General features: G+C 42.4%; 1 protein-coding gene across 3 annotated transcripts in view; it reads right to left on the bottom strand.

Moving 5' to 3' along the window:
• The window catches only part of MSH3 (mutS homolog 3), a 101849-nt gene that overhangs the window by 29701 nt on the left and 57533 nt on the right, over nucleotides 1-14615 (bottom strand). For all 3 annotated transcript variants that reach the window (XM_044446506.1, XM_044446508.1, XM_044446507.1), the window contains 2 exons: nucleotides 6282-6450; nucleotides 4090-4154 (listed from right to left, as the gene is read on the bottom strand). In XM_044446506.1, the coding sequence (XP_044302441.1) occupies nucleotides 4090-4154; nucleotides 6282-6450 (234 nt within the window). The remainder of the gene's footprint in view (nucleotides 1-4089; nucleotides 4155-6281; nucleotides 6451-14615) is intronic.

Here is a 14615-nt window from a genome sequence, read left to right as displayed (position 1 = left end):
AGACTCACTTGGCGGTGACAGCCAGGTCACGTCGCTTCCTAGAAGCTATTGAGGGAGCGTTTTTCACACAGAGGGTCCGAGAGACGGCAAGGGGGGGAAACATTCTTGACTTGGTCTTGACTAGTAGGGAGGAGCTGATTGTTGAAATACAGATTAGGGGAGCTCAGGATGCGAGTGATCACTCCATCCTTTGCTTTGAGATTAGGAGACTGGGGACGTGCAGCAGGTCGAGCACTAGAAGCTGGGACTTCAAGAGGGCCAACTTTGACCAACTGAAGGCCAGACTGGGGAAAGTCTCCTGGAATAGGTTACTGGAAGGTAAGCGAGTTGAGGAGGGGTGGATAGCACTCAAAAGGGAAGTTTAGGAGGCGCAAGCCTTGACGATACCTCTAGTCAGTAAGGTGGGGAGGCGGAGGAGAGTGCCGCCATGGATGCAAAAGGAGGTGCTTAGAGGGATTAGACGAAAGAGGAACCTCAGTAGGAAATGGGCACTGGGGGAAAAAGACAAAAGGGTATACCAGGAGGAGAAGGCCCGTTGCAGAAGGATTCTTCGCAAGGCTAAGGCTGATTATGAGCTGAGACTTGCCAAGAATATCAAGAGCAACAAAAAGGGCTTCTTTCAGCATGTAAATAGGAAGAGGAAGGGGAGACAAGTGGTGGGACCACTAAATAAGGAGAAAGGAGATCCAGTGACTGATATGAGGGAACAGGCACAGATGCTAAATGACTATTTTGCCTCTGTGTTTTCCCCAAAGCAGGATGGGGGATATCCGCATAGATTAGATGAGGCTGGGGACTTAGGGGCACAGATTAGAGTCACCACCCTTGAAGTCGAGGGGCTCCTCAGGGCATTGGACATTACAAAGGTGCCAGACCCTGATGGGTTACACCCGAGAGTACTTAGTTGGCAGGGGTTCTCTCACGCCCACTGGCCTCCATTTTTGAGACCTTGTGGAGAACGGGTGAAGTTCCAGAGGACTGGAGGGTGGCGTCAGTGGTTCCAATTTTCCAAAAGGGTAGTAGAAAGGACATGGGGAATTATAGACCGGTTAGCCTTACGTCCATTGTAGGAAAAACAATGGAAAGGCTCATAATAGAGAGAGATCTAGTGATGCTAAATAGGGAAGGGAGGCTGACAGCCACACAACACGGCTTCCGCAAAAACAGGTCCTGCCAGACAAACCTTGTGGAATTCTATGACAAGGTTTCGAGATGGCTAGATGGAGGGGATGCAGTGGATGTGGTATACCTGGATTTCAGCAAGGCCTTTGACAAAGTGCCCCATGATATCCTGGTGGAGAAACTGAGGAGTTTTGGGATACACCAAAGCACTGTCCGGTGGATTAGGGCATGGTTGACTGACTGAAAGCAGAAGGTAACCATTAGCGGGGAATCATCGGGATTGTGGCCAGTGACAAGCGGGGTTCCCCAGGGCTCTGTCCTGGGGCCGATCCTGTTTAATCTTTTCATTAACGACATGGAAGAAGGGGTGAACCGTCTACTGATCAAATTCGTAGACGACACTAAAACTGGAGCAGTGGCCACAACTGAGGAGCAGGTACTCCAGATCCAAAAGGATCTGGGCAGACTATGGAAATGGGCAGGAGACAACAGGGTGGCGTTCAATGTGGATAAGTGCAAGGTCTTGCACTTGGGGCATAAGAATAGGTGTCGTAAGTACAGGTTAGGTGATAAGTGGCTGGAGAGCAGCATTTGTGAAAGGGACCTCGGGTATTGGTTGACTGCAGGCTAAACATGAGTCAGCAGTGTGATGAGGTGGTCAAGAGGGCGAACGCCACCCTTGGTTGCATAGCCAGAAGTGTGACTTCTAGATCAAGAGAGGTATTACTACCACTCTACATGACTCTAGTGCTCCCACAACTTGTGTTCAGTTTTGGACCCCTCATTACAGAAAGGATATAGCCAGGTTGGAGTCAGTGCAGTGTAGGGCCACAAGGTTGGTGGCCGGTTTGCAGGGGATGTCGTATGAGGCGAGACTGAGGGAACTGGGTCTCTTCAGCCTGGAAAAGACTCAGAGGGAATATGTTGGTGACATACTGGTATGTGAGGGGATGTCACATGGAGATGGGTAGAGACCTGTTCTCCCCTGCAGAGGAAGGCAGGACGCGCTCCAACAGAGCAAAACTCAGGGAGCCAAGGTTCCGTGTGGATGCCAGGAAGCACTTCCTGACAGTCAGGACCCCAAGGGTGTGCAATGGGCTTCCACGAGAGGCCGTTGAGGCCCCATCGGTGTGGGTGTTCAAGGACAGGCTGGACGTCCACATGGTGGGCATGTCGTGAGCGGAGCCGGCTGGTGCTGGAGGTCAGACTAGATGGCCCGGGAGGCCCCTTCTGACTTGCTCTGTTTTCTATGTTTTCTATGTTTTTGTATGAAATGAATGTCCAGCACCATAGAGAGTATATCCACAAAGTTCTCTTGCCTCTTTTATGCCAACTGTTATAAAGAGGATGCAGCTACTATGGTTTACTTTCACTCTCATCCCATGGGAAATCCAAACCTGGACTGACAAACTTTGCCTTTCTCTTGCCTTCCCAGCTGTCTATATTGCTCATTTCCCAGCTGAGTCTAGCTCTTATCAAAAAATAAGACTGTGCAACTGAGATGTTACTTCCCAGCCTAGCTCAGGCTGCAACTCATCATCATTTTATTCTGTACCACAGAAGGCAGTGTTCTTTGAAACTAGGCAGAGATTAATTCCAGCATGCTGACATCATACACTCTGACTATGCCCTAAGAACCAGATTCTTCTATCTGTAAATAAGATTCCTCTTCTGAGACCACAACATCAAGGAAAAGAACCAAATAGCTTTTGCAGGAAAGATAATCAAATCCTCCATCAAGTGACTAGGCACCTCCGATTTCTTATACCTAGGCAAGTCTTGGGATTTAGCACTAATTGTGATGTCTATTCTTTTGTTCAACAAAGCTTTAAAAGTCAGATTTTTAGTAAAAAATGTGCTAGTTTCATTTTTTCACCTGCCATGGTTGACTAAAGACACTTTCCACTGGAGTATTCCCACCAATGCCATCTCCTGGACTTCTGGATCATCCCTAGTTTCTCTTTGAGCAAAATTCTAGGGCAATAGCTTGAGATGGAAAGCCAACCAGACATCCATTTACTCTTGGACTGCTGGAGCCTCAAGCAAGGACTGGATATTGTGGTCATGTGTCCCGCTCTCTCCTATATTCCCAGGTTTTTTTCCTATTTTTCATATTTTTACTAAAACCAAGTCTCTACTGGGAGTCAATAATCATAATGTAATTCATTCTACAAAGAACTGCCACCGAATACAACATTTTTTAGGATAGGACGATTATACATTTAAATTTAAGAAAACATGCATAAGAGCAGATTACATCATTTTTAGTGGTAACAATTATTCTTGTTCTGAAACAGAACAAAAATTCTATCAGATTGCAGAAAGACTAGTTATTTTTAATCTAAAAACAGAGATTTATTATACTTATATCTCCATCTTTTTTTCCAAGGAGGTCAAGGTGGCTCACATAATTCTCCTCCTCTTCCTCTGAATCTTATCCTCACAACAACAACTCTGTGAGGTAGGTTGGGCTAAGAATCTGTGACTGGCCCGAAGTCACCAAGTGAGGATTTGAAGTCACCCAGTGAGCTCCATGCCTGAGAAGGGGCAAGAGCCCAGATCTCCTGAGTCCTAGTCCTGCACTACAGCATACTGGCTCTCTTAGATAAAGATTTGAGCTGCCCTTTTAATAGTTTTAGGGCTCTCTGAACTGTTTTATCAGATCTTCCTTATAAACACAGGAATATTGGAAACACAGGAATATTTTTCTTATCATATTTCTTTCAAGTCCTTTTACAAATATTCTCCCATTAGTCAAGTGCTTGAATTATTTATTTGTTTATTGGGGGTGGGGAGCTATAAGCTACAGGCAACCTGGTACACTCTAAATACTTCAGGCTACAACACCCATAATATCTGAGCATTGACTATGATGGCTAGATGTACTGGAGGACACCAGATAGCACAGTCTTGATGTAAATGATAAAATTATTCGTAAACCCATTAAATTCTATCATCTTTACCCACCTGCTAACTTTAATCCAGTCTGATGGTACAGAAGACACACGGGAATTTTTAACTTCAATCTGAAACTAAGACATATATGATTTAAATATCAAATGGAAAACTGTGAGTATATTGCAGAGTTTTTTTGCAACTCTAAAGGCTAACATATTAATTGTGAAATAATGTTTGATGGATCAAGGCTTGCCTGATATATCTTTGTCCACAAAAACTTATGCCTCAGTAACTAACTGTGCTGCGCATTCTACTTTGTTAATGAAGCAAAATGCCCTATTTTACAATAAACCCCACAATGATTTCAGTTCATAAGCAAATTATAGGTAATCAAACAACCACAGGATTAAGAGGAGTACCACTCTAAATTTCTATCACCTAATTTGGCTGTGTTTATCCAGGCAGGCAATGTATGACCCATTAGCTATCTCTACCCTACTTGGTTCAATTAGGAAGAGGCTTTTCATTTTCATATCTTAGAGTCCAGGGTTTCCTGAACAAACCAGGGTAACAAGAGGCTGTAAACTACACTTTTATTATTATGAGAAAAAGACACAGTTAACTTCAGGCTGGTGTGCTTGCTACCTGATAAACTGGCTCAATCAAATGGAGTTACTTTCATGGTTATCATTGCTTGTTGTTATGCCTCAACCTAGACAAACTGTGGTTAACCTTCACTGTGGTGTCCTGAAGCAAACCAACTTCAGACTTTGGTTTATCATTACATCTGAATGGAGCCCATAACTGAAGGAAGTTTCTCATCAGATACAGTATATTCAAATAAACTACTCAATTGCAAAACTGGGATCCAAATATCCATTTTTCGGCATAAGAATAATCTCACACTTTAAGTGAAAAAAGGCAAAATGGGACTAATATTGTCCATTTCTATCTTCATCACTAAAAAAAATGTGCTGTTTACCCTAAGTGCTTTATTATGTTATTTTTTCCTGGTACCACATAGATAAAATGTAGAACCAAAATAGTTTTTCTGTGAAACTTCTTGATTTCTTGTTTGTAGAAATGCTAATCTTCACCAGTGGTTGTTCTACTGAAAGGTTTGAACTGGGCTGCAAATATAGTGAAGACAACAATTTTATAATACACGTGGTTCTTAGATATGTTGTTCTTTTCAGTTTGACTGACCAATGATGTATGCTTTGTATATTTTCAAATGGACAGATCATAACTATTTTTAAATTACCATATTCCTCTACTGCACTGATTTTTCAAGCACTTCAGTTCTAAATCCCGTATTTATTTTCCAGACTTCTCACCAGTGTAGGCACATGTAACCAGCCTAGCTGCATTAACTTCAAATCATTACTATTCATCTAATCCCAGATATTAAAAAGTTCTTTATAAAGAGATTATCTTCCATCAATAAAGCCTTTTTCAAGGGTAACCAAAGAGCAAGCAAGATAAACTCTGTCTGTGGTTCTGAATTTGGGAATGTTTTTTAAAAGGCAACACTGATGAATCAACCATTCCACTGAACTTTTTAGAAGCAAATAACATAATACTTAAAAATAAGACTGAAAAACAAACAAAAAGCACAAGAGTACCTGTGTGAATTCATTCATTAGAAAGTTCTTAAAATAGTTTTTCCCAATCTGGTGTCCTTCAGATATACTGGACTACAATTCCCACCATTCCCTATCACAGCCAAAAGTCTGGGAATAAAGGGAGTCACAGTTCAACACATCCGGAGGGCACCAACTTGGGCAAAAGTGCCTTAGTATATTCTATAATATTCATTGTTAAGTTGAATGGATTTAAAGTGTCCTTCCACAACATTTTGTGGGTGCTCAGTGGTCTCCTGTTCTCATTCTTATCATTTTAGTAACTGATATTCAATACTTATAAGCTACATTTCAAACAGCTTAATCAGTTTTTCACTTGTTATAAGATCCCTTTCAATCACATTCCCATACAATTATATTTTCAGAACAAAATTATGATATTTGGAAAGGTTTTTTTCCCCAAAAATCCTAGCAAATAAAAACAAGGGTCAAAGCCAGTTATTCTTTTGCAAACCTACTACTAAAAGTAACATGCTAACAGTCCTGAAACATTTCAGGGAACAACATAAGATGGCTAAATATTAAAGACATGAACATAATTATACAGTTATTAAAATTATAAAATGTCAGCACACATAACACATAAAAGGAAAAATAAATAATCAATATTTATGTTACCTCTTGTCCTGATACTGTTACATAATCTACAGAGGGGGAATTTAGCATTCTTCGTATATCCTGAAGGTGTGTCCGCATCTGACAAACTACTGCCTGAATCTCATCCTTCCTCTTCCTTATTACAGGAAAATCTGCAAGATCCTTGAACAATTCCGCTTTGTCTCCAGTTCTAATTACAGAAAAAGCTCACATATTGCTTAATACTAATAAAAGGTGGTAAATATTCATGTGCCTAACAATGGTATAATGATTATATTTATTTTATTTGCATCCCAGCTTTCTACTAAAAATGCATTCAAGGAACACTTAAAATTGATTTTAAAACAAAGTACAACAAAAACATAACAATCATAGGGGAACGACAAATTAGAAACAGCATCAAATCCAGTAGACCTGCTTATAGACCTAAGTCCTTCTTCAACAAAGCAGTCTTTGCATGGAGAGGAGAAAGAGGGAAAATCTAGTCTCCCTTGGGCAGAAGTAAACACCAAAAAAAGCTCTGTCTTATATCACCAAACACAGCTCTAATGGTCACAATCTCAAATGAAGGGCTTCTCCAGAAGATGTTAAAGATCTTAAGACAGGAGAAGGCATTAAATCTGATGAGAAAATGATTAAAAGATTGTACAATTTCCTACTGGAGAGGAGAATGGAAGATGAACAGGTTAAGGAAACTATGATAACGTGAGCACAAAATTTTGGATATAATATTGAGTTAGAGAAATGGCAAAAACTGTGGGAAAGAAATATTAAAGTAACATTAGCAACTTCATATAAAGAGAATTTGTATAAAATGTTTTACAGATGGTATTTGTCGCCAAATAAGTTAGCTGTTTCCAGATATATCAAATGAATGTTGGAAATGCAAATACAAATTGGGTACATATTATCATATGTGGTGGACTTGTGATAAAGCAAAAAACTATTGGATTAAAATACACAAATAGCTTGAGGAAATGTTACAAAAACCGTTAACATTTAAACCTGAAGTTTTCTTATTAGGCATTGTACCTGATGATCTTAGTAAACAAGCAATGTATTTGACTCTACATGTAGCTACTGCGGTGAAGATTGCATTTGCCCAACACTGGAAGAGTGAAGAACCACCTTCCGATGAACTGATTCTAAAAAATATTTTGGACTGTGCAGAAATGGATAGACTGACTTTGTCTCTGAGGGAAAAAGAAGATACAAACTTCTATCAAACCTGGGATTCTTTTTATTATTGGCTAGAGAAATGGGACTACGCATAGGCTTAAACATGTTTATACTTTAACATAAAAAGAAAAAATGTGGGGGGCTGACCCAGTAGGTCTGATGTTTTCGATGACTGATGCTTTTTAGTTTTGTTGTTGTTGTTGTTGTTAGGTATATTAAGAATAAAACTTATTCCAAAAAAAAAAAAAAAAAAAGACAGGAGAAGGCAGTGTTTCAAGTAGCCTGATCCCAAGATCATAACCATTACTGCCTTTCTGAGCTGATTTTGAAAGGAGTCTTACATAGAGAATGTTACAGTAATCCAAACAGGATTTAACTAAGACATGCATGATCTTGGGGAAATCAGACATAGTAAGGAAAGGCAGGTTGCATACCTTTAACTGTCATTCTTTGAGTGGTCATTTGTGCATTCACACACATGGGTGCTGAGCCTGCCCAGTAACATGTTCAGGAAGATTCCTCTAGCTAAGCCTAGAAATTTAGCAGGAGCCCCAGCCCCCTTCCCTGCTATATAAATAGGCAGGCTCCCACCATTTTCCCAGTTCACTTTCAACTGTCGTTTGCCCCTGGCTAAGATCCTAACTTTCTTATCACTGTGTAAATAGGAAGGAAGGAAGGAGGAAAAGAAAGAAAGAAAGAAAGAAAGAAAGAAAGAGAGAGAGAGAGAGAGAGGGAGGGAGGGAGGGAGGGAGGGAAGGAGAAAGAAGCTACTCATGTGGGGCCAGCAGATGGGTTGTGTGAATGCAACAGAAGACCAGTCGAAGAACAACAGCTACAGGTATACAACCTGCCTTTCTTCATCATGGTCTCTGTGCATCACACATATTGGTGATTAGCAAGCACACCATTAAAGGAGGTGGGAGATGTCATTACAAGATAATAGTTGACAACACAGCCTGACCAAAGAAGCAGTCCTATCTGGCTCTCACATCGAGGCAATAGTAGTAAATTGCCTTGATGTGAGGTATTTATCTCACATCGAGGTAAATACATGGGTAGTATTTACCATGTATCTGCTCTGCACAGTGCATTTAACGATAATCCCATGTGGAGGGCCATTGATATCACCCTGGTGGAATGAGCTCTAGGGTGGTCCAGCAAGTCTAAGTCTGCTAGCTGATACGCTAACTTGATTGTTATCTGTGATGCATGAGATGCTGGGAAACAACCAGTTTGTCTTTGGAATGGTCTGCATATTTGATGAACAATTGTTTTGTTTTGCAAACTGACTCGATCTGGGACCAATAGAAGGCTAGGGCATATGAATAGCTCTTCCAGTGTCTGTAGATGGTGACAGGTAAAATGCTGGAAGCACTATTTCTTGACTGACATGCAACAAGGATGATAGTTTAGGGAGGAAAGACGGGTCAGTGCAAAGGAGCACCTTTTCCTTTATGAAATGTCAAGTATGGAGGATCTATCCATAATGTGCTCACTCTGCAAGCCGAGGTAATCGCCACCAGTAAAGAGACCTTCCAGGAGGCGCAGGTCCACAGTCACACGTAGCTGAAATGGTGAAGGGAGGCAGGACTCCCACCAAAAATTCTAGCCTTAGCTAGAGGTATCTTCCTGAACATGGCACTGTGCAGGCACAACACCCATATGTGTGATATGCAAGCACAGAGACCACAATGAAGAACCACAGGAATAATTAAATATAAAGCACTATAATTACAAATTTACTATTTACAGGAAGGGAAAAACAAACATCCATTGGCTTTCAAATTAAATATCATACTTTAAGATTTTTGTGCAGCCAGATTAAAAGTACATAAATAAGGTGAGCAGGAGAGAGAAATAAATTCTCTCTTGCGATTACAAACAAACTTTCAGTAATTATAAATGAACTTCATGACAGTTTTCAGTATTGTTAAATGGGAAACTTGGGAATTGATTTACCACACGGTAAGCAATATTAACCAATTAGCATTAATATGTAATTTTTACTTTGTTCTTGCATGATTAGAAATAATCATTGAAGCATAATCCCACAATTTTATAATATGTACCCTTACATTAGGTAGACTGAATGTCTTCCAGTATTTTTGCATGAAAAACTCTCATGGCCATTAATATAAGTAATACATATGCAATGTTGTATTGCTATTACCTAAGGATCTCCACTGAGCAGCCTAAAATTATTTTTCTCTTCATGTTTTCCTATTCCTCCAATAATTTTCAGCTAATGGACAAACCTCATCACATGATAGAAACCACTTCACTTGTTTTCACATTTGTAGCATGCTAAGCAAAAAATACCAATTTGTGAATCTTTAAGACTATAATATATCATTCTATCTATGTTCATATACAAGAAGACAATGTATATGATGTCTTCATATAGACATTAAGAAGACATTAAGAAGTTCTTAGCATGAAAATTAATTCCATCCCATTTAAATTTTAATCAAGAATATAATTCTTTTTTTAAAATACCTATGTCTAGTATTTCTCATAAAACTCAGATAGTCCTATATCAAAATCTAGAACATGAATCATTGATACAACTGGAGATTTAACAGGCCTAATTTATCCCAAATATTTGGATTGCCTATTATCTTCATGGAAAATATGAGAAGTGCCATATGACTGGAAAAGGGCTAACGTTGTCCCCACCTTCAAGAAAGGGGAAAAAGAAGCACCTGGGAGTTAAAGACCAGTCAGTCTGACATCAATCCCTGAAAATATTCTTGAGCAAATTATTTAAAGACTCAGTCTGCAAGCCCTTTGAACAAAATGCAGTGATTAATAAAAGCCAACATGGATTTATCAAGAATAAATCCTGTCAGACTAATTTAATCTCACTTGTTTAAAAAAACTGGAGTGATCAACACTGTGATATGCCAGGAACTACTAATAATTGATCAACTTGGACCAATATCTTGTTCCACTATCTTAGGAAGGGCCTTTGATTTCTCATTTCTCTTTCTTGACCTGCTATTCACAATGGAAGAAACAGGTGCTGGGAAAGGGTGTATCTGACCAAGACTGCAGTGAGACAGAGGATTAAATACCTTTCTCCCCACATCATGATCTCAGTCTGATTCATGCCCCTTCACCAGAAGATTTTTCAAGGGCAACAATCTTACTTTACCAGATGCTTGATCTATGGCCACTTATTGGTCCAGAGGTTTCCCTTCCTGCTTCACAGAACTCACAAACAGGCTAGTTCTCAAGTGAGTCAATCTAAAATCACTCTAATATATAAAAAGACTTTGATGTATGTTAGATTAGATTAGGGTAAATGTAGGTGTTCCTCTACAGGTGTGTGAATATAAAATCTCATTTTTTGTTATGTATCCTTATTCCTTGCACTGCATTAAAGCCATTAAACTCGTCTTACTTAACTTGCTTCACCATGTATAAGCTCATTTTCTTCATGTACCAAATAGCATGTCAGAACTAGTGGGTTAACAGACAAAAGTGCTTTGCCTGATGATAATTAAGGGGGTAGCAGGATGGTAATAGTAGTCTCATTCCTTGGGGTATCATAGCAGGGAGAAAGGATTAGAAAGCGTTTGTAATTTTTTATTAGAATTATTGGTTGCCCTTCAAGTACAAAGCTATCAAAGACATATAGGAATATTAAAAATACTAAAATCAAATAAACAACATTAACTCTTTCAGAAAAAAGCAGGAACCTTATTACAGTGCAATTGATAGAATTTGGCACTGGGCCAAGGAGTGTTCAGATGGAAGGGGAATTTTTTTTTCCCCTTTCTTCTCTTCTTTTCTTTAACTGCTTTTATAATTGTATTCTGTTTAATCTGTTTTATGGAGTCGTCCCTGGCCATATCGACGTTTATGTTTCCTGGGGAGCGCGCGGGTGCTGCCATTGGCATGGTCATGGGCAATGGACGTAACAGCGGTGGGGGCTTAACGTGTCTGCGTAGAAGAAGGCGAGACAGATGGTTGACACCTGTCCCTCTTTCTGGTTCTTCCCCCAGCCAGAGGGTGCCAGGTAGCCTTGTCAACCGCCCCTCAGGCCTGAGTGCTGCTGCTCAATGCCAGGTCGGTCAATAATAAATCTTCCCTCATCCATGACTTGATTGTGGAGGAGGGGGCCGACCTGGCTTGCATAACAGAGACCTGGGCGGGAGGGGGGGGATGTTGCCCTCTCTCAACTGTGCCCACCCGGGTATCTGGTTCAGCACTGTTCACGCCCAGAGGGGAGGGGAGGGGGGGTCGCTTTGGTTTACCGAGCCTCCATCTCTCTCACAGGACTTCCGGTCCCTTCGAGGCCAGGGCTGGAGTGCCTCTACTTGGTGTTGGGCGAACGAGACAGACTGGGGATTCTGTTGGTGTACCATGCACCCTTCTGCCCAACAGTCTCCCTATCTGAGCTGACGGAGACCGTCTCAGACCTGGTGTTGAGGACCCCCAGGATGTTGGTCCTGGGGGACTTCAATCTCCATGCTAAGTCTGGTCTAACCGGGGCGGTTCAGGACTTCATGGCCTCCATGACGGCCATGGGCCTGTCTCAACATGTCTCCGGCCCAACCCATGAACGTGGACACACTCTGGACCTGGTTTTCTCGACAGGGCAGGAAGAGGGTGACCTGAGGGTGAGGAATTTATGTTTGACTCCCCTGTCATGGTCAGATCACTTCCTGGTGAGGTTTGTGCTCGAGAGCAACCTCTCCCTCTGTAAGGGTGCGGATCCGATTGTGTGGGTCCGCCCCCAGAGCCGGATGGATCCAGATGGATTCCTGAAAGCCCTGGGGGAGTTTCCAGCTGATAAGACTGGTGCTCCTATCGAGGCTCTGGTCGAACTGTGGAACAGGGAGATGACCAGGGCTGTGGACACGATCGCTCCTAAGCGTCCTCTCCCACCGGGCAGATTCTGCTCTTCCCCTTGGTATACACCTGAATTGCGGGCGATGAAGCAGGTAGGGAGACGGCTAGAGCATAGGTGGAGGAAATCACAGGATGAATCTGTCCGAACACACTTGAGAGTCCACTATTGGGCCTATGCTGTGGCGGTGAAGGCGGCGAAAAAGAAGTTTTTTTCCGCTTCCATTGCCTCCTCACAATGCCATCCGGTGGAGCTTTTTCGAGTGGTGCAAGGCCTGGTTCGCCCGGATCCTAAGAAAGATCCGGTTCCACCCTCAAAGGCCCGCTGTGACGACTTTGCCAGGCATTTCAAGGAGAAAATCGCTCAGATTCGTCACGAGCTGGACTCCACTAATGAATCAGAGGTTTCTGGGGAGACGCCAATGCTGCCGTCTGGTCCAGAATTATTGGATGAATTTCAGTTATTGCGGCCCGATGATGTGGACAAGGTGCTTGGACAAGTACGTCCCACCACTTGCCTATTGGACCCTTGCCCGTCTTGGTTAATAAATAATTCCAAGCACGGGATTGGGACCTGGATCTTGGAAGTGGTTAACGCTTCTCTGAGGGAGGGTCGGGTGCCTGCCCCTTTAAAGGAGGCGGTAGTCCGACCGGTCCTGAAGAAAGCGTCACTGGATCCAGAGATGGCCACTAACTATAGACCAGTGGCCAACATCCCGTTTCTGGGCAAGGTGTTAGAGCGGGTGGTGGCGGGACAACTCCAAGCACTCTTGGATGAAACTGATTATCTGGACCTATTTCAGTCCAGCTTCAGACCCGGGTACGGTACTGAATCTGCCTTGGTCACCCTGTACGATGACCTGTGCAGGGAGAAGGACAGGGGGAGTGCGTCCCTGTTGGTTCTTCTGGACCTCTCAGCGGCTTTCGATACCATCGACCATGGTATCCTTCTGGATAGGCTTGCGGGATTGGGGGTTGGAGGCACTGCTTTGCAGTGGTTCCGCTCCTATCTCAACGGCCGTTTCCAGAAGGTAGTGCTGGGGGACTATGGCTCTGCGCCATGGCAGCTATGACATGGAGTACCACAGGGGTCCATTTTGTCCCCTTTGCTGTTTAACACATATATGAAACCGCTGGGAGAGGTCATCAGGAGGTGTGGGCTGCGGAATCATCAGTACGCTGATGATACCCAGCTCTACCTCTCATTTTCCACTAATCCAGGTGAGGCAGTGGCTGTGCTGAACCGGTGCTTGGCCGAGGTAATGGGCTGGATGAGAGCCAATAAACTGAAGCTCAATCCAGACAAGACGGAGGTCCTGTTGGTTGGCGGATCTGGCTTCGGAGAGGGTGGATTTGACCTGGTCCTGAATGGGGTTGCACTCCCTCTTAGGGACAAGGTCCACAGCTTAGGAGTACTCCTCGACCCGGAGCTTTCATTGGAAGCTGGTGACTTCCCGCCTTGACTTCTGTAACGCGCTTTACGTGGGGCTTCCCTTGAAGACGGTCCGGATACTTCAATTGGTTCAAAATAGAGCTGCCAGGTTACTGACGGGGACGGGGGCGTTATGTTCACATGACTCCAGTCCTCCGACAGCTTCACTGGCTTCCCATTGAAGTCAGGGCCCAATTCAAGGTGTTGGTTATGACCTATAAAGCCCTAAACGGCTTGGGACCTGGCTACCTGAAGGAGCGCTTACATCCATATATGCCCGACCGCCCCTTGAGATCTGCGGGAGAGGCCCTTCTCCAGGAACCCTCCGTGAAAGAAATTAGGAGGGTAGGTACTCGGAGGAGGGCTTTCTCTGCGGTGGCGCCCAATCTATGGAATATGCTCCCCAGAGAGGTCTGCCTGGCGCCGTCGTTGTTTTTCCGCGCCAGGTGAAGACCTTTTTATTTAAACGTCATTTTAATTGTTAACAATATTTACTTATTTATCTAGCCAGGGCGACTTCTTTTCTTTTCTTTTCTTTTCTTTTCTTTTCTTTTCTTTTCTTTTATAACTTCTTTTATATCGTTTATATTTTTTATTTATTTTATATTATTAATTTTAATTTTATATTGTTATTTTTGTATTGTATTTTATTGTGTTGTAAGCCGCCCCGAGGCTTCGGCAAGGGGCGGCATAGACATGTTCTAATAATAATAATAATAATAATAATAATAATAATAATCTGCTTCTCTCTCTGTCACTAAAGGGCAGCTAATGGTAGATGGCCTTTTGGGTGAGTGGGATCAGTTCAGAAGAAGTAGGCTGTGCAATCTTTATTTTTTATTAACAAAAACTACATAAAAATTATATGAATAACATAAATTACATAATAT

Source organism: Varanus komodoensis, unplaced genomic scaffold, assembly GCF_004798865.1.
Source record: "Varanus komodoensis strain SLA01 unplaced genomic scaffold, ASM479886v1 scaffold5, whole genome shotgun sequence".
NCBI lineage: Eukaryota > Metazoa > Chordata > Lepidosauria > Squamata > Varanidae > Varanus > Varanus komodoensis.
Note: the sequence above shows the minus strand (reverse complement) of the source record. Positions and strands in the feature narration are given on the sequence as shown.